This window comes from Eriocheir sinensis, chromosome 61 (genome assembly GCF_024679095.1).
Source record: "Eriocheir sinensis breed Jianghai 21 chromosome 61, ASM2467909v1, whole genome shotgun sequence".
Taxonomy (NCBI): Eukaryota; Metazoa; Arthropoda; class Malacostraca; order Decapoda; family Varunidae; genus Eriocheir; species Eriocheir sinensis.
The window spans coordinates 1,967,358-1,986,223 of record NC_066569.1 but is presented as its reverse complement, the minus strand read 5'-3'; the positions used below and the strand labels follow the sequence as shown (position 1 = coordinate 1,986,223).

The 18,866-nt window shown below is 38.9% G+C and overlaps 1 protein-coding gene and 1 long non-coding RNA gene across 3 annotated transcripts; both read left to right on the top strand.

The window, feature by feature from the left end:
- The first annotated feature begins 263 nt into the window (after positions 1-263).
- Positions 264-5,962, top strand: LOC126986093 (uncharacterized). Of its 2 annotated transcripts, none has more exons than XR_007739271.1 (3): positions 264-547; positions 3,496-3,607; positions 4,153-5,962. It is a non-coding gene; the product is annotated as an uncharacterized LOC126986093 (long non-coding RNA). The 2 variants fall into 2 exon arrangements; XR_007739272.1 differs by lacking the exon at positions 264-547 and adding an exon at positions 2,600-2,672.
- A 2,653-nt stretch (positions 5,963-8,615) lies between these two features.
- Positions 8,616-13,509, top strand: LOC126986092 (uncharacterized). Its single transcript, XM_050841801.1, has 2 exons — positions 8,616-8,727; positions 12,259-13,509. The coding sequence occupies exon 2, from the start codon at positions 12,338-12,340 to the stop codon at positions 13,349-13,351; it is 1,014 nt and encodes a 337-aa protein (XP_050697758.1). The 5' UTR covers positions 8,616-8,727; positions 12,259-12,337; the 3' UTR covers positions 13,352-13,509.
- The last annotated feature ends 5,357 nt before the right edge of the window (positions 13,510-18,866 follow it).

The window sequence follows — 18,866 nt, the reverse complement described above, 5'->3', positions numbered from 1 at the left end:
AGCCAACATCAATGCAGGAAACTCTGGCACGTGCCATGGAGTTTGAGTCCCTTGTTAGGTCTAGCATGTCAAACTTCAGGGACGACTCGACTTCTGGCTTTAGGGCATGAAAGGGCGCTGTCAGTGACACAGACAGTTTCCAAGGAATGTGCTGGTACTGCAAGAAGGTTGGGCATAAGGAGAACGAATGCTATAAGAGGAAGAAGGAATATGAAGGTGGCGCTAGGAAGAAGACTACTGGTCCACGGTGCTACCTATGAAGTCCCGGTGTTACACGCCATAGTGTCCTCCCCCGCCTAAATGTCCTCCCCCCCGTCGGGTCCCCGGTGTCGGAGCGAACATAAACAAACAAAGGCCAGCTGATAGCAGTCTCACGCCAGAGTGTCCACCACAACAATGGCTTCGGATCTCCGCGACAGGATTTTCCATTTTAATGAGAATTTAGTCCCGCTTAAGCAACTAATTCTTAACAACCAGTATCCACCAGGCTTGACTGGAAATCAAAGGAGAATTTTGAGAAGACAGAGGGAACATCACATGATAAAAGGTGAGTACTGATCGAGTGAAAATAGTTTATTGTTTCGGGGAAACAACAAAGGGGTACTCTTGCATTTAATAAACTCTGGTTTGTTGAAAAAGCCAGTCAGACTGAATAGCACCCGTGGAAAGTGGCAGCCACAAGCTGAGCAATACAGTGGTTTGTGTTTTATGGTTCCAGGGCTGAAGGTCAGCTCAGGCTAGGGCAGGTCATACCCAGTCTTGCCCCCCCCACATAATTATCAGAATTTATCTACCATCCCTAAGGAAATCCCCTTCATTAAGAACTATGAAAGGGAAAAAGAAGGCCTGGGCCACTTAAGGAAATGGCCATAAGTGTCTAGGAAGTGCTGTGGCTGTACAAAAATAGAACACTACAAAGATGGCCACCCATGATGTGAACAAAGGCACCCAAGGCAGGCCAGCCATGTGCTGCCAGGTCAAGTGGGCAAATTACCCTACTTTCCCCCTTAAAATTACCCTGTTTGCTTTAAAATTACTCAGTTTGCCATCTGTTTTATACATAAACACACACACACACACACTATATATATATATATATATATATATATATATATATATATATATATATATATATATATATATATATATATATATATATATATATATACGGTATATATATATATATATGGTCAAAATGTAATATTCATACTCATCAGTGTGTACTGCTGTGTAGAGTTGTTGGTAAACCATGTCATGCCTGAGAATAGAAATTAAAGTGTTTGGTGACTATATTAAGAAAATTACATTAAAAGAATCCTGATGGATCCTAGCATCATGACTCATGAGGACTGACTTCAGTTTGTGAGTATGTAGTACTATGTTATATTCAATGTATAGGTCGGTGCGCTCTCTCTCTCTCTCTCTCTCTCTCTCTCTCTCTCTCTCTCTCTCTCTCTCTCTCCTAAATAGCTAGATTTCAGAGGGTTTTGCAGTCTGTGGTGAAATTACTCTAGAAATCTGTCTTTGTCTATGCTTCTACCCCATTACCCTGATAGTGTTCAGATTACCCAAAAAACAGGGTAATTACCCTGCACCTGGCAGCACATGATGTGCTTGGCAGTGTTACGCAGATTATGACACCCTGGCTAGTGAGAATGAAGAATGTATGCAATCTGCACGGTTGCAGACCATCAGTGGCACACACAACACTGCAAACGCTAATCTCCATGGGAAATCCATAAAATAGTGGAAGAGATACATGGTCAAGGGGAGGGAGACTAGAGGCCAGTAGACAAAGACACTCCTTCACCCTAAAGGCACACAATTTCCCAGAAGCCAGAACAACAGAGGCAGAGGTGTTGAGCTACCAAGTGGAGAAAAGAAGTCATTTTTGAAGGACCTGTAATTATACCATAAAAAAAAGACTGTACATTTGGCTAAAATGGAATCAGCTGTCCTTATGAACACTCAAAATCATGCCCAAAGCTCCTCACACTTGGCTTGGACAAACAGATACACAATGCAGACAAGGGAAGCATTGTAAAGACTTGCACCCAATTTGAAAAATTTTGTTGAGTTTTGAATTAATATAACAGTTTCTTGTCAAAATCACATTCTATATTACTGAAATAATAGGCCTGGCCAGCGATGGTCAGGGCTGCCACCAGGGTGCCTCGCCATAACTGTTATTTTGTCCTTCAACTGCTGTGCTAAATCCCTCACTCACAGAATTTTCTAATGAAGAAACAGTAAATTTTAAAATTAAATCAAATCTAACCTAACTAATCTCCTAACTTAAGGCTTTATCTTAACCCCTTGAAAATTAAGAAATTTATATCATTGTTATTTCTAAATTTTTCAACCTAGTTCAACTGTGAAAATGTTGAGATCTATTCAATGAAACGGTTAAGGTTTGATTGTTTCATGGATGCTGTAAAGCAGTATATAATACCATTACTTTTACATGTGGTAAAGTTATCCTTTTGTTACAGAGAACCAGCTGTATCGCAAGAGAAGAAACAAATGGGTTCAGATTCCTTCAACACTGGGAGAAGTGATGGATATTCTGTTTTTATCATGTCACAAGTGGCTGTCATGTTGTTGATAAAACCAAGTCCAGGATTTCTGACCATTATTACTGGCTTGGTATGTCAAGGGACGTCATTGCATATGTAAGTAAATAACACCTTCAGGTAAAAGTTTTATTGCACTTTTATCTGTGTATATTTTAGTTATTAGTTGTATTTTTTGAAGTCCACAAAAGTGAAGGTTCAGATCATAGGTTTAGGAATTAACAAATTTCACACTCAGAATATAAAATATGTAGTATATTACTGAAATGCATACTGTACTATCTGTTTCTCTTTAATAATGCTAATATCTCTTTCTATTTTTTATTGATATTTCCACGCTGACTGCTCTTCTGAACTTGCTAACTGCATGCCTCACCCCCTCCCGCAGCCCCGCTGCACGCAATTTTCTACTCATGCTCATCCCTATTCTGTCCAAACCCCTTATGCAAGAGTTAACCAGCATCTCCACTCTTTCATCCCTCATGCTGGTAAACTCTGGAACAATCTTCTTTTATCTGTATTTCCTTCTGCCTATGACTTGCACTCTTTCAAGAGGAGGATATCAGGACACCTCTCCTCCCGAAATTGACCGATTTGGATATATCTATCAATTCTTTTTTGGGGAAGCAGCGAAAAGCGGGCTTTTTTTTTCATTATCTTTTTTTTTTTGTGCCCTTGAGCTGCTTCCTATGTTTAAAAAAAAAAAAATCCACCAAGACAGTATATAATAATTTTGTCTGCCTTCTGTTTAAAGTCAGCAACACAACACAAGGTGATAGTGTTATTTCCATTTAATACTTGATATTAGCAACACATCAAAAATAATTATGCCACAGCTACAATTCTTTACAGAATCAGGATAGAAGCACAATAACCCTGCCTACCTTTCAGGTTTACTACATCCTTTCTTTACTTTTTTCAGATATCAACTTGTACAACTTGCCAGACTTTTGAGGTTGTAAAGACACAAGCTCCCACACTTAAACAAATTAAGGTGTCTCAACCCATGGAAGTCGTAGGCATGGATCTTATTGGTAAGTGTTTTGGTGTATTTATCGCCTCTACATCAATGGATAATATTTAATAATGTTTAGTCCATTTCTTTCATGCTTTGTTGGTGGACAGACGGAATGAAACAGATTATAGTTATTGCTGTCAAATTAACACACACACATATTTATACATGTGTGCAGTATCTGTCATAATGTTGTTTAAGACTGAAGATTTTGATATTTTTTATCAATGTACTGAAGCTGATGATTGTCAAAATTTAGTATAATTGTTAGTGTCATCACTATTTGTCAAACTACATTAGTGTAGCATATTAATTGTCCATTATGTAAATTCCAGCTATTGTCACATGGATTTCCATGCTTGTTTTCAATTTACCATAATTTCTTGAGCAATAGGTTAAGGCTAGATCTAGTGGAATATATATATATATATATATATATATATATATATATAGAAATATAGATATATATCTATATATATATATATATATATATATATATATATATATACATATATATATACAGATATGAGAAATTCGATTTCCAGGATTTACATGTTATTACAGGAAAAGCTAAGGTAGTGTTGCAAGCAGGCAGTGACAAATACAGTTCGGCGACATGACATGCTCATCTTGTCCAGGACCTCATCCAGTATAATGAAGGGCAATCAGTTTCTAGTTTATTAGAATGCATATGAGATTTTAAGATGCATGATGAACCCTTGCATGTTTTATGGCAGTGTTGTCCAAACTGGGGTCCGCGTACCCCTCGGGGTACGCAGCATAGATCAAAGGGGTACGTGAAAAGACGATGAACACACACACACACACACACACAGCAGAAACTTCCCATGTTCTATGAAGGAAAAGAGAGAGGGAGGGACGGTTGGTTACCTAGGAAGGACGCGTTTTATGCGTAATGTAAATATAATGTAATGTAATGCAAATATGATATATATAATTGACTTTAGTCAGCCATAGGGGGTTCGTAACAGTGGGAGAATGTAATAAAGGGTACAATAGGCGAAAAAGTTTGGACAGCACTGTTTTATGGTGTCTTAAAAGTTTTAGGTGAACATCGTGAAATATATTATATTTTACCTGTAAAAATGTAACTCATTTATTTACTTTTGCTAAGGTTTCACATCAGGAAGTATGGTCCCTCTTCTTACTGTTTCTTATTATTGTGTGTACATAAACACATTACTTTCTCACACTTATGTTGGCTAATAGTTCACTCTATGATGGCATGTTCCCCTGCAATGACCTCTGTATCACATTTACTGCTTTCTCTTACTTATTTTTGTTATGTGGTTGCCACTAGCATTAGGGCCCCCAGTTACTGTTATTAGGTTATAAGAAATAGCAGCTGCACTTAATTAGCCTAACTGTTACCTTCTTCTGACAAATTAAAACCTAAAGGGTGGGAATGTACAGTGAAAGCCATAAATCCTCGCACAAACTTCAAAATTATGGCGGAAAAAGTCGGACCAGAAAACCCTGTCACCCGCCCTTTAGGGTTTAACCTCCCCTGCTTCATGCCCTGGCCAGTAATCCTCACATCCCCTGCACTTAGGAGTTTGGTTCAGTAGGTTTTGTATGCCTTATTTATATTACTATAAAATCTTACCATCCTCACACCAGATAAGATAATGGTTTTTTGCATGTGGAATTTTGTATCTTTAGAGATCTTACAAATGACAGAGTGTTGCTCTGCGATGGATTTCTCAATTGACTTCATTGATTTAGAAATGATGAGTTAAGGGATGATGATAGAAGATACTTTGATGCAGTAAATACTGTTACATTTACAATTGCCACAATTTAATTTTCCACAATATTTTGAAACAAAACAACTTAGCATTCAGTGTTCCATTGTAATGACACCTTTATTATCTGTTTTCTGCCACCACATAGTAAGTCATTACAGTGCTGCTCCTCATGTTTTTCAGCTAAATGATATCCATCGTGGGGAGGAAATATGCCACTACATGTATACTGATATATTTTCACTGTATTACAGGACCACTGGCGATGACCAAGAGTGGGAGTCAGTACGTATTGACAATTGTGGATTACTTCACCAAATATGTACTGTTGTTCCCTCTTCCAAGAAAGGATGGGACAGGTGTCAACAATTGCATCAAGCAGTACATAAGCATGTAAGATGAATTTCATTGATACGTACTGGTTTTGTAGGTCTTTGTATTCCAATGGGACAATCCTTAGTGTAATAAGATATCAATAGTATTTCCTTTACAGTATTCTTAGGTAGAATAAGCATAAACATACACAAAATATATTTTATGTAAAATATTTATGGCACTGTAAGGTCCATGAGGGAGAATGTGTAAGCTCGCTGTACCATATGGTGTGTGTTTATGTTTTCACAGATTAGAGCACCAAAAGCCTCATCTCTGATCTCTGATCAGGAGTTTTGTAATAAGGTATGGATCATTTAGAATGACAGGTATAATACTGGAGCTTTTGAAATTGACAATTTTTTTAAGTGTCTATAGTATATATATATATATATATATATATATATATATATATATATATATATATATATATATATATATATATATATATATATATATATATATATATATATATATATATATATATATATATATATATATATATATATATATATATATATATATATATATATATATATATATATATATATATATATATATATATATATATATATATATATATATATATATATATATATATATATATATATATATATATATATATATATATATATATATATATATATATATATATATATATATATATATATATATATATATATATATATATATATATATATTGTATTCTGTTTAACTGTAATTGCAGTGTTCTTCCTTAGTTACATCTGTTGCTTTGTAGTTTCTTAGCTTCACCTTTTGCTCCTTTAAGCACCTGAACACAGCTTGGCATTCATAAAATCTACTGGTGGTAAGGTATGATATACTATATGTATGACTTCTTTAGATAGTCACTTTGAAAGGTTGTCCATACTTAATAGGCCTCACCAATTTTTCAGTTCGGTTAAATCAGGAAATTTTGAACTTATGATAATGGTTGTGCACTATTTTGTACCTCCCATACTGTAACCAAGTAGGGGGGAAGGAACACCACCTCCTTACTGTCAGCTGAAGGAGAGGACATTCATGTCCCCTGATCCCTGTCACACATTCATTTGCTGCCGTGCAGTCCTGCCACAACAGTAGTTGTCACCCCGCCATGACTTCTTGTGGAAAGTTTAATATTTTCTTTAGTGTTTAGTGTAGCGTGAACGGATCACTCAACCCATGGCTATAAGCTACATAAATGTGTTAGGATGATTAACACATATATAATTAATCTTACGGTTTGTTGAAAATTACTCGATCATTGACAGTTTCTACAATGTGTGCAATATTTTTACATGCAATGCCTCATACTTTCAGATCAACAATGACTTCTGCCAGCAAATGGGACTAAAAGGTGTGTCCAGCGCTTATCATCCCCAGACCAATGGTTAGTTTGGCTTAATTATACAGTATACTTTGAAGCAGGATGCTTCAATTAACACAACTTGGGAACCAGCTTTTATTAGCTTAAGTTTTATCTGGCACTGCTTAGGGAATCATTTAGTAAAAGTTTTGTTAACAGCTTTCCTCTAATAAAGTGGTGGTGCTTATCATCCAGGGCATAACAGTTCACTTACTATTTACCAAGTATTATCAATTTAATGACGAGATTTTCTGTTCTCTTTTCCTATTACTCTCGCACGTCCTCTGCGTGTATCAAATCACACGAGAGACTAATCACAAGGAGAGAGTATTCGCCGGCTGCCTGGGATTGAACCTGTGACGAGAGTGTCGGAAGAGCCACTACTTACCGAGTTGGTTATGGGAGGATGTTCATCAGGCATAGTCACTGCAGTACATAAACAGCTTTGTTTGGTCTAAAGTACTACTATTCTTGTGCTTTTCTCGCCTTGGAATGTCATGCAGATCAGGTCCCCATTAGAGTATGGGCACTGTAAAGGAACTGCACAGCAAACAGTCTCAGGTGTAGCAGATTTATTTTCACTGAGCTTCTATAACAGTGGGATTATAAAACAGTAATGTTGCTGTGATAGTGATATGGCAGATCAGTTTGAACACATTTCCTGATATCATATGAGTTGAGTTATGTGGCTTTTATTTGGTTCTTAAGATTGGTATCCATTTCTAGGTTTGGTGGAAAGAGTAAACGGTATGGTGAAACGCCGAGTAAGCAAGCTGTTGGTTGACCGTGGCAAAAACTGGGACGAGAGTCTGCATGACATCATTTTCTCAATAAACGCTCAGCCACAGTCAGCTACGAAGTACACACCATTTTTCCTAATGTTTGGTCGGAAGCCCACACACTTTTGGAGGTCAGTATAAACATTGTTTTTGGTGCATGTAATGCCTAAAAGTAACAGTTATTGGTGTGCATCACATTTTTAGTCAGAGAGGAATATGCAGAAAACACTATATGATTCATGTGCTTTCAAAACCGTAATGATAAAAATCAACAGAATTATTTTAGCACTACTGAATAAACTTATGGGGACGTTTGCATTGTCCAACTATATGTAGCTTGTGTAATACGTATTTCATGATGACCAGTATGTCTTATTGATTATGTAGTTCATGTAAATTTGCCTTCCTCAGATCAAAGGTGTGGACTCTGACACTGACATCATAGAAGATGGCAAGCTTGAGGAATTTGTAGAAGACCATGCAACCACCTACGAAAAGGCATATGAAAAGGTGAGTCTTGACTTTACTTATAATAGTCTCTGTTGAATGGAAATTACAATTTGTAGCATGTATTACTTGCTGACATAATGTAATTGTATTTTGGTAGTACATTATTACATGGATTTGTAGTAATTTCCATATATTGGTTTTACTTTTTTAATAAGTATTAAATTTATAGGCTCAGATCAACCAAACAAAAGCACATGCCAAGGCAAAAAGGCATACGAAAAGAAAAATCCAAGGGGGTCAAAAGCTTTGCACTGCATGTGGGCCAGCTTGTGCTGAAACGCCAGGCAGCCAACATTGCACGCAAAGGTGGACAGTGTGATCCACTGTGGACTGGCCCATTTAGGTGAGTGACATTTTTTGCTAATCTATGAATGGCATTTGAATATGTAATTTTAGTTTTACTAATCCAGTAAGATGTGATCCACTTTGGAGTGGGTAAGAGAAATTTGTAGTTTATATATGAATGGCTTTTGAATATAATGTTATACTAATTGACAACAACACACTATTGCAAATTTTGCCTCCACAACTTCCATAAAACATAGTTGACAGTTGACTACATTTAAGCATGGTACCTATATTATGTGTGCTGTTAGATTGCATATTTTTCCTGTTGTCTTTTATGGGCATGTTTCAGTTCAGTAGTGATTGTGTTTCCTCATGTACCTATGTTGTGATGTATGCATGTTTTAGTTGATGCTTCTCTCATGTATGAACTTTTCCCCTCTTTCTAGTAGTGTTGAGGGCAGAGCCTTGAGCCTCCATCAACTGTCTTTACAGAGAGGTAACAACAGGCTGCAGCGTTGTGGAATTCAGCAGTGGCATGATTAGGGAGACACCACAACTCTGGCTGGCAATGGAGCACGCCCAGCTGTGGGTCCAGCCATTAATTGAGATCACCAGAACCTTTCTCAACTGTTTCCATTGTCTCCACAAAATAATATTAATTATCTTTCTTAACCCTTTCATTGCTAAGCGCTCACAATGAGACTCCCCTCAGGCGCGTTCACAGCGAGCTTTTAGCACCACCAGCAAGTGACGCTAGTGCTCGCTCTTTTAACCTTTGTATAAAAAAACTATTTATCACAGCTAAAAACAAAAACACCATTGGAAAGAGGAGGCCAAGATTTATAATATTCGGTAATGTAAGCCTCTCCTGCGAAAATACAGGCACGTTCAGGGGGTGTTTCCTGTGAAGATGTACATTTATATGTGCGTGACGGTCAGCCGCAAGGCAACTACTGTAGATCTCTTGATGATGGGTGCTGGCAAGGGAGTATTGCCAACTGCAAACTTTACAACTATTTGGTCAAAATATGAGTCAAGTGATAGGTGAAGCTGTGCAAAAATGTCACTATATTGGGCAAGAATATCCACCACTTGCTCATCCATAGATTTTCTGTGCTTGGCTGACATGATTTTCCACCAAATTTAGTGAAGAACCCACTCTATTGGCAATCGGACCTGTGTTATGAGAATTAGTTATGGAACACTCACATGTGGGAGATTTGAGTGCAGCTGGAGCTCACAGCGAGTGTTTAGCGCCACCAGCAAATATGCCTAATGCCCACTGCAAACATTTATCAATGAAAGGGTTACTAAAATTTCATTGCAGATTTATTTATTCTTAATGAAATATTGGCTTCTCCATTGCCTTCCCTCAGACTCTCTCTGCACATATTCTTTTTTTTTTTTATGAAATATTGGCTTCTCAATTTCCTTCCCTCATACTCTCTCTTCACATATTCTTTTTTTTGTAATGAAATATTGGCTTCTCCATTTCCTTCCCTCATACTCTCTCTTCACATATTCTTTTTTTTTTATGAAATATTGGCTTCTCCATTTCCTTCCCTCATACTCTCTCTTCACATATTCTTTTTTTTGTAATTAAATATTGGCTTCTCCATTTCATTCCCTCATAATCTCTCTTCACATATTATTTTTTTTATGAAATATTGGCTTCACCATTTCCTTCCCTCATACTCTCTTCACATATTCTTTTTTTATGAAATATTGTGTTCTCCATTTCCTTCCCACTTACTCTCTCTTCACATATTCTTTTTTTTTTTGTAATGAAATATTGGCTTCACCATTTCCTTCCCTCATACTCTCTCTTCACATATTCTTTTTTTTTTATGAAATATTGGCTTCTCCATTTCCTTCCCTCATACTCTCTCTTCACATATTCTTTTTTTTTTTTTTAATGAAATATTGGCTTCACCATTTCCTTCCCTCATACTCTCTCTTCACATATTCTTTTTTTTTTATGAAATATTGGCTTCACCATTTCCTTCCCTCATACTCTCTTCACATATTCTTTTTTTTATGAAATATTGGCTTATCCATTTACTTACCTCATTCTCTCTATTACCATATTCTTTTTTTTTTTTTTGTAATGAAATATTGGCTTCTCCATTTCCTTCCCTCATACTCTCTCTTCACATATTCTTTTTTTTTTTATGAAATATTGGCTTCACCATTTCCTTCCCTCATACTCTCTCTTCACATATTCTTTTTTTTTTTTTGTAATGAAATATTGGCTTCTCCATTTCCTTCCCTCATACTCTCTCTTCACATATTCTTTTTTTTTTTGTAATGAAATATTGGCTTCTCCATTTCCTTCCCTCATACTCTCTCTTCACATATTCTTTTTTTTTTTTTGTAATGAAATATTGGCTTCACCATTTCCTTCCCTCATACTCTCTCTTCACATATTCTTTTTTTTTATGAAATATTGGCTTCACCATTTCCTTCCCTCATACTCTCTCTTCACATATTCTTTTTTTTTATGAAATATTGGCTTCACCATTTCCTTCCCTCATACTCTCTCTTCACATATTCTTTTTTTTTTTTGTAATGAAATATTGGCTTCACCATTTCCTTCCCTCATACTCTCTCTTCACATATTCTTTTTTTTTTTTATTAAAGAAATAATGGCTTCACCATTTCCTTCCCTCATCTCTATTCACATATTCTTTTTTTTTATGAAATATTGGCTTCACCATTTCCTTCCCTCATACTCTCTCTTCACATATTCTTTTTTTTTTATGAAATATTGGCTTCACCATTTCCTTCCCTCATACTCTCTCTTCACATATTCTTTTTTTTTATGAAATATTGGCTTCACCATTTCCTTCCCTCATACTCTCTATTCACATATTCTTTTTTTTATGAAATATTGGCTTCACCATTTCCTTCCCTCATACTCTCTCTTCACATATTCTTTTTTTATGAAATATTGGCTTCATTTCCTTCCCTCATACTCTCTCTTCACATATTCTTTTTTTTGTAATGAAATATTGGCTTCACCATTTCCTTCCCTCATACTCTCTCCACATATTCTTTTTTTTTTTTTAATGAAATATTGGCTTCTCCATTTCCTTCCCTCATACTCTCTCTTCACATATTCTTTTTTTTTTTTTTTAATGAAATATTGGCTTCTCCATTTCCTTCCCTCATACTCTCTCTTCACATATTCTTTTTTTTTTTATGAAATATTGGCTTCACCATTTCCTTCCCTCATACTCTCTTCACATATTCTTTTTTTTTTTAATGAAATATTGGCTTCTCCATTTCCTTCCCTCATACTCTCTCTTCACATATTCTTTTTTTTTTAATGAAATATTGGCTTCTCCATTTCCTTCCCTCATACTCTCTCTTCACATATTCATTCTCACAGGTCCACACCATCTCAGTGCCCCATGCTTCACCCACTCCACAATCCACTTTTTCACTGTCACACCGATACCAAACTGCTTATGCATGCTTTCACTACTTTCTCCATCTCATCCGGACACACATGTTTTGATGGGGCTACCCTATGTTATATTATAATAGTGATGCAACTTAAGGTAATGAATGTTTATATTTGCAGGATTTTGGAAATAACAGAAAGGGACACAGTAAAGCTGGCTCACGTCAAGATTGGACACGATGATGTTCCCCTGGCACGGATGGTGGCTTACGATCAGCTTAAGCCTGTAAAGTTCGGTGCTCTTCACAGGCCCTCAGAAGAGCTGCCAGCAGGCAGTTCTACTGATACAGACCCTGAACTACACCTCAATGAGGAATTATACCAAAAAAGACAAGGCCTTTCCATCCCTGTGTCAGTTACTGCCCCTCCTAAGCCAGGGGACACAAGGCATCCAGACAGGGAGGAAGACGTCATTCTGATCGGAACCAGGGCCAAGGCTGAAAGAGAAGCCGTGTGTCTGCCCCCTGTGCCAGCCAGTCGCCAAGATCCACAAATGGAGGTAATGATTCAGATTCTTGAAGAGAGAAGGTGGCTCACTGATGACCACATGAATCATTGCCAGGCCCTCCTCAAACATCAGTTTCCCGAGGTTGATGGCCTCCAAAGCTGTGCAATATTTGAGGCGGTGGAGCATATTCGTGTTGGTACCCCTAGGGGGAAGTTTGTTCAAATTATCAATGTCAGTAGTAATCACTGGATTACAGTAAGTAACATTCAAAATTTTCAAGAAGGTAAAGTAAGAATCTATGACTCCATGTTCACTAAAGTCGGTATGTCCCACCGCCAAAAATTCATTGAACAGCTTGGGTGGATGCTACACACCTCTAGCGATGCCATAACAATGGAATGGCGTGATGTTCAGCGTCAGAGGGGCGGCGATGCTTGCGGCTTGTATGCCATCGCCAATGCTTATGCACTCTGTGCAAATATCAGACCTGAGGAGTGTGCATGGGATCAAGATAGTTTGTACGACTGGCTGGTTGGATGCCTTCAAGCCGGAGAACTGTCTCAACCCCCTGTAACAGTACCCCAAAGGAACAATAAGGGTACTGTTCGCACTGAGGTGGAAACAGTCTTATGTAAATGCCGTTTGCCAAACAATGAGACCCGTCCCATGATTGCCTGTGATAACTGCAACGCGTGGTATCACTTCAGCTGCGAGGGAGTGTCAGAAGCTAACAGCCAGACATTCCACTGCAGCAACTGCAGGTAACTTCTTTTCAGATGCTATTTGAAAAGTACCTAGAGAAGAATAGGAAGCTGTTTGCTGCATTCATGGACATAGAGATGGCATATGAAAGGGAAGGGTTAATGGAGTAACATCCCATAAACCCTTCCTGTCAACCTTGTCATATACCATCTCTAGGTCCTTGAATGCAGCAAACAGCTTCCTATGCTTCTTACTTTTCAAATAGCATTTTCAGTAAAAGAAAATAATCTACACAACCTCTTCCTTTCCTAGAAACACCTTGGTGTAGATTTGCTCTAACCTCTCAATGTTTCTGTGTGTGATAATGCCGCACCGTGGAGCAGTATTCAAGCATTGATCTCACAAGTGTGATATACTACTACTAGTTGTATAAGTGTTTTTTTTTATACAGTTATGTTGATTACACTTAAGGATCCAAAAGTGTTCAGTTGGCTGTGGCACTGATGTGTTCTGTGTGAGTGTTGAATTTTAAGTTAATGGAGAATTGAACTCTGAGGTATTTGTGTGTGTGTACAATTCACATGAGCATTTGGGTTGTAAGGCCATGTTGTGAGTCAGAAACAATGTTGTTTGTGTCAAGCAGATTTCATTATGTGTTTGTGTATTGTGTTCAAAAGTTCCACATGGAATCAGTGTTAGTGAAATGGGGCAATAATTGGCTGTGTCAGTCCAGTCACCTGTCTCAAATAAAGGGTTGATGTTTGTCAGAAGCCAGTCAAAGTAATGATGAGGATGATATATATTGGATCAAGGAGTCCCTGGAGGACGGGGCTAAGGATTTAAGAATGAAGGCAAGGATGTTGTCGGGCCCAGTGAATTTACTTGTCAAGTCCTTCTGTAATGCCAGGATTCCCCCTCTCCTCCCCATACTGTTAATGGTAATGTTGAGGGGGGCTGTTGGAAGAAGGGGCTGTGTGGCATGGTTGGTGTCTGGTAGTGTTCTTGGGTGCACACTAATTGGAACGGTGTTGTGGGCTGGTTACTACTGTGATATTGTTGTCTTTCTGTGATATAATAGTGTTGGTAGCATATTTGCATGCCCTAAAGAATTTGAAAAAATGTTTATGTTGTTACTTAAATTGTCTGCGAGGAAGGTTGCTATGTGTTTGTGTTCGGCAAATTTTATGTTTTTGTTAAGTGTTTTTTGGGGGGCCATCTAATTATCTGTTGTGTTGTATGTCTGTATCTGTAGCTTTTTTATTATTATAATTAGTAGTAGTAGTAGTAGTAGTAGTATGTAGATAGTAAATTAATACACAATTGTGTAAATAACTATATGTAATTTACCAAATATATATTTATGCAAGAAATTTTGGAGCCTTCTTTGACCCTTAAATTAATTATGGATGGTTGTTAGACTACCAAAGGAATATCTTGTAACATGAAGAACTAGAGAACTAGAGAGCATGAAGAACTGGGGTCTTCCTTAAGCCCTTGGGAGGGAAGGAAGGGGAAAAACGTGTACCAAGGTAAGTAAGATCTTGCAGCATGAACTGGGGTCTTCCTCCGAGCGCTTGGGAGGGGAAGAAGGGCACAGACCTGTTACCAAGGTAAGGAATCAAAATCATGCTATATGAAGAACTGAGGACTTCCTCAGAGCCCTTGGGAGGGGAGGAATTATGTGAAAATATGTACCAGGGGGGATCTTATAACAAATGATGTCCTTAGAAGAGAAGAAAATATAAATGGATAGCTCTCTGGGACCTATTACATTCTTAAATAGCCATTTTTCCAGCAAGATACTTGATTCCTGTAGACAATCAAACCTCACCCATAGCACAGTGTACCGCAATGTAATTCTGATAACCTGAGTTGTTATACAGAAGGGTCATATGTAGTAGACCCCACATAATTATAAGAGAAAGCAATCTGCTTTGGGGGGGGGGTAAGCTATTTATATAGCACCACCCCTCACTTTTTTTTAGATCTTCAAAATTCCCTTAAAGGGCTTATATAAAGAAAAATAAAAAGCACATATGCATGGCATGCTCAATTCGCACACCCCCCCCCCCCCCCACACACACAAAAAAGGGTCTCATAGGCTATGCATATCGACATTTTTTTTACTATAGCAAAAGGCTATTTGCCGTTAATTTACTGATAAATCACTGTCATGAAGGCTATTTATTGTCCCTTCACTTCATTTATACAAAGCAGAGCGTTGTAATGTATTCACTGATGTTTTCCTATGAAAGAATATAACATTATGCCCTTCCGTGCTGGAAAATAATGGGAGGACATTTAGGAATTTGAGGACGCGGCGGAACACGATACCGTAAGCCTTAATGTCCTCCCTTTTGTTTGTAAACAAAGGGGGACATTTAGGCGGGGGAGGACACTGTGGCGTGTGACACCGGGAAGGCGTCTTGAAAGAAATGCACAACAGCATCACCAGCGGACACCTTGGGGTAAAGAAGACACTGAGTCACCTGCGCCAAAGGTTCTACTGGGTTGGCATGAGGAAGGACGTGGAAGAATGGTGTCACGTGTGTGAGGTGTGCTGTGCATAGAAGGGCCCCAAGAAGCGTCACCGTGCCCCATTGCAACTATACCAGGCTGGAGCCCCCATGGAACGGGTGGCAGTGGATATAGCAGGACCCTTGCCTCTAACGACGAATGGAAATAGGTACATCTGCGTCACAATGGATTACTTCACCAAGTGGCCGGAAGCCTATGCCATCCCTGACCAGGAAGCCACTATGGTCTGTCCACATCGAGTTGAACCCAGAAGCCCCTCCCACAGGCGGTGTAGGAAGGGTTGATAGTGACGGGCAGTTAAGCCAATTTGGTTTGGGTGAAACCTGTTGGACAGCGTACACTCAACAGGGCTTCCTTAATTTACTAAAGTTTCTTCATATTCTGTGTAATGCGTGAAATACATCAACAAACGAGAATCCTGAATACATTTGCTGACACCTAACATAAAAAAGTAACGGGTATCCGTAATCGTGGAGCAGATATTAGGTGAGGGAATGAACATTTCAAAAAGACCTTAGCGTGAGAAGGAGCAGGATAGGTCAGATAGGATCGCCTCCATGTCGCCCACCGTCACCAATGGAATTCTAATCTCCCTCCCCCTCAGGCCCCTCTTGGGTCCAGACACGTGAGGCCTGCCTTTCTCTCTCTCTCTCTCTCTCTCTCTCTCTCTCTCTCTCTCTCTCTCTCTCTCTCTCTCTCTCTCTCTCTCTCTCTCTCTCTCTCTCTCTCTCTCTCTCTCTCTCTCTCTCTCTCTCTGTGTGTGTGTGTGTGTGTGTGTGTGTGTGTGTGTGTGTGTGTGTGTGTGTTTAATAATAATAATAATAATAATGTGATATTATTATTATTATTATTATTACTGTTGTGTGGGTGGGTGTGGGTGTGGGTGGGTGATGGGTGAGTCAGGAGAGCAGCACTGAGGTCAAGACTGCACCCAGTCCCTTGGATCCAGGGATTAGCGGATACAGGAAGGGGCGCGTTATGCTGCCACGCCCTCCTCATCTTCCCTATATAAATGGTCATTCGAGGACCCCTTATTATTAATGTTATTATTAATATTCTAACAATTATTGTTAATAATATTACATTTTTTTAGTTTCTCTTTCAACACAGCCGTCATTCATTAAACTTTCAGGAAAGGAATAACTGGGCAAGAACGAATGATGGAGGAGAGAAGTGCTAAGGAGAAAAAGAAAAAAAGACGGGAGTCGGGGCGATGACAAGGGTGTGGCTGGCTGGGTATCGTATCAGGATAATGGCACTGAAATCAGGGCCTCACACAGCTATTATTACCGAAGGGAAATTTATTAAACTCGAGAAAAGAAAAAAAAGGGGTAGGAATGAATCGTGGAGGAAAAACTATAAGGAAATAATGTTCCAGATGTGTGTGTGTGTGTGTGTGTGTGTGTGTGTGCGCGCGCGCCATTTTCTTCACCTGCTAATCCCGAGGTACGAGGGAGAGCCTGTGGCCTTGACCTCCGTGCAGCTGTATACCTACCTACCACCACCCTCGTCACCAAACGAACTTTGATGTAGTGCACTGCACCTCCCACTTCCCTAGCCAGCCAATCCCACATATTTAGGTGGAGTCAGTAGGAGGATAGCAGGCGGGGCTTCTTGGGTCAACTGGAAGCAAACGGACTATACCATTCCCAAGGTATTGGTGCAGAAGTTCTTCTGTCACTTAGGTGTGCCTAACAAGCTCCATTCCGACCAGGGAAGGAATTTTGAGTCAACAGTCCTTGTTGAGTGTGCAAGCTTCTGGGTATCAAGAAGACCCGGACCACCCCTCTGCACCCACAGTCAGATGGAATGGTGGAGAACAAGTCGCCAGGTCCTGACGGGATATTTCCGAGGGTATTAAAGGAATTAGGTGATGTACTCAGTGACCCACAAACCGACATCTTTAAGATGTCGGTAAATACTGGCTATGTGCCGAGCCTATGGAAAGTAGCTAATGTGACGCCGATTTTTAAAAAGGACAGGTCAGTTGCTTCAAACTATCACCCAATTAGCTTAACATCGGTTATAGGCAAGATGCTGGAGTCCATAATAGCCAGGAACATTCGGGAGCATTTAGAGAAACATAGCTTAATTCATGACTCGCAGCATGGGTTCACAAAAGGTAGGTCATGCCTCACCAATCTCTTGTCCTTCTACAATAAAGTATTTGAGGCAGTTGACAGAGATGAAAATTATGATGTAATCTATCTTGATTTTAGTAAAGCGTTTGACAAAGTTCCTCACCAACGACTGTTGCTTAAATTACAGGCTCATGGAGTAGAGGGTAAAGTTTTGAACTGGGTCAAGGCGTGGCTTAGCAATAGGAAGCAAAGAGTGCAAATCAATGGTAAAAGATCTGACTGGGGATGTGTTACGAGTGGGGTCCCACAAGGTTCGGTATTAAGTCCACTTTTGTTTATTATTTATATCAATGACTGAGATACAGGAATTAGTAGTGATGTTAGTAAATTTGCAGATGATACCAAGATCGGTAGAGTAATTAGTCAGATCAGGACGCTAGTATTCTCCAGGGTGAACTCAACAGATTGTATGACTGGGGGGATAAATGGCAGATGGAGTTCAATGTAGGGAAGTGCAGTATTCTGAGTGTAGGTAGGAACAACCCCTCACATAACTATTGCTTAAATGACACTCATAAGCAGGTCTGGGTGCGAGAGGGATTTAGGAGTCTTAGTGAGCTCTGATCTCCGTCCAAGGGCACAATGCATTCAAGCTAGAAATTGAGCTAATAGGGTACTGGGCTTTATTTCAAGGAGCGTAAGCAACAGAAGCGCCGAAGTCTTCCTCAAACTATATTTAGCATTAGTTAGACCTCATCTTGACTATGCGGTTCAGTTCTGGTCACCTTACTATAGAATGGATATAAAAATGTTAGAATCGGTGCAGAGGAGAATGACTAAGATGATTCAGGGGTTGAGAAACTTGCCATACGAGGAAAGACTCAAACAGTTAAACTTGCATTCTCTAGAAAGGCGAAGGGTGCGTGGAGACATGATCAAGGTTTATAAATGGATGAAGG

Coding starts and splice junctions, on each gene's coding strand:
- LOC126986092 (XM_050841801.1), top strand. CDS start 12,338: ATGGTGGCTTACGATCAGCTTAAGCCTGTAAAGTTCGGTGCTCTTCAC.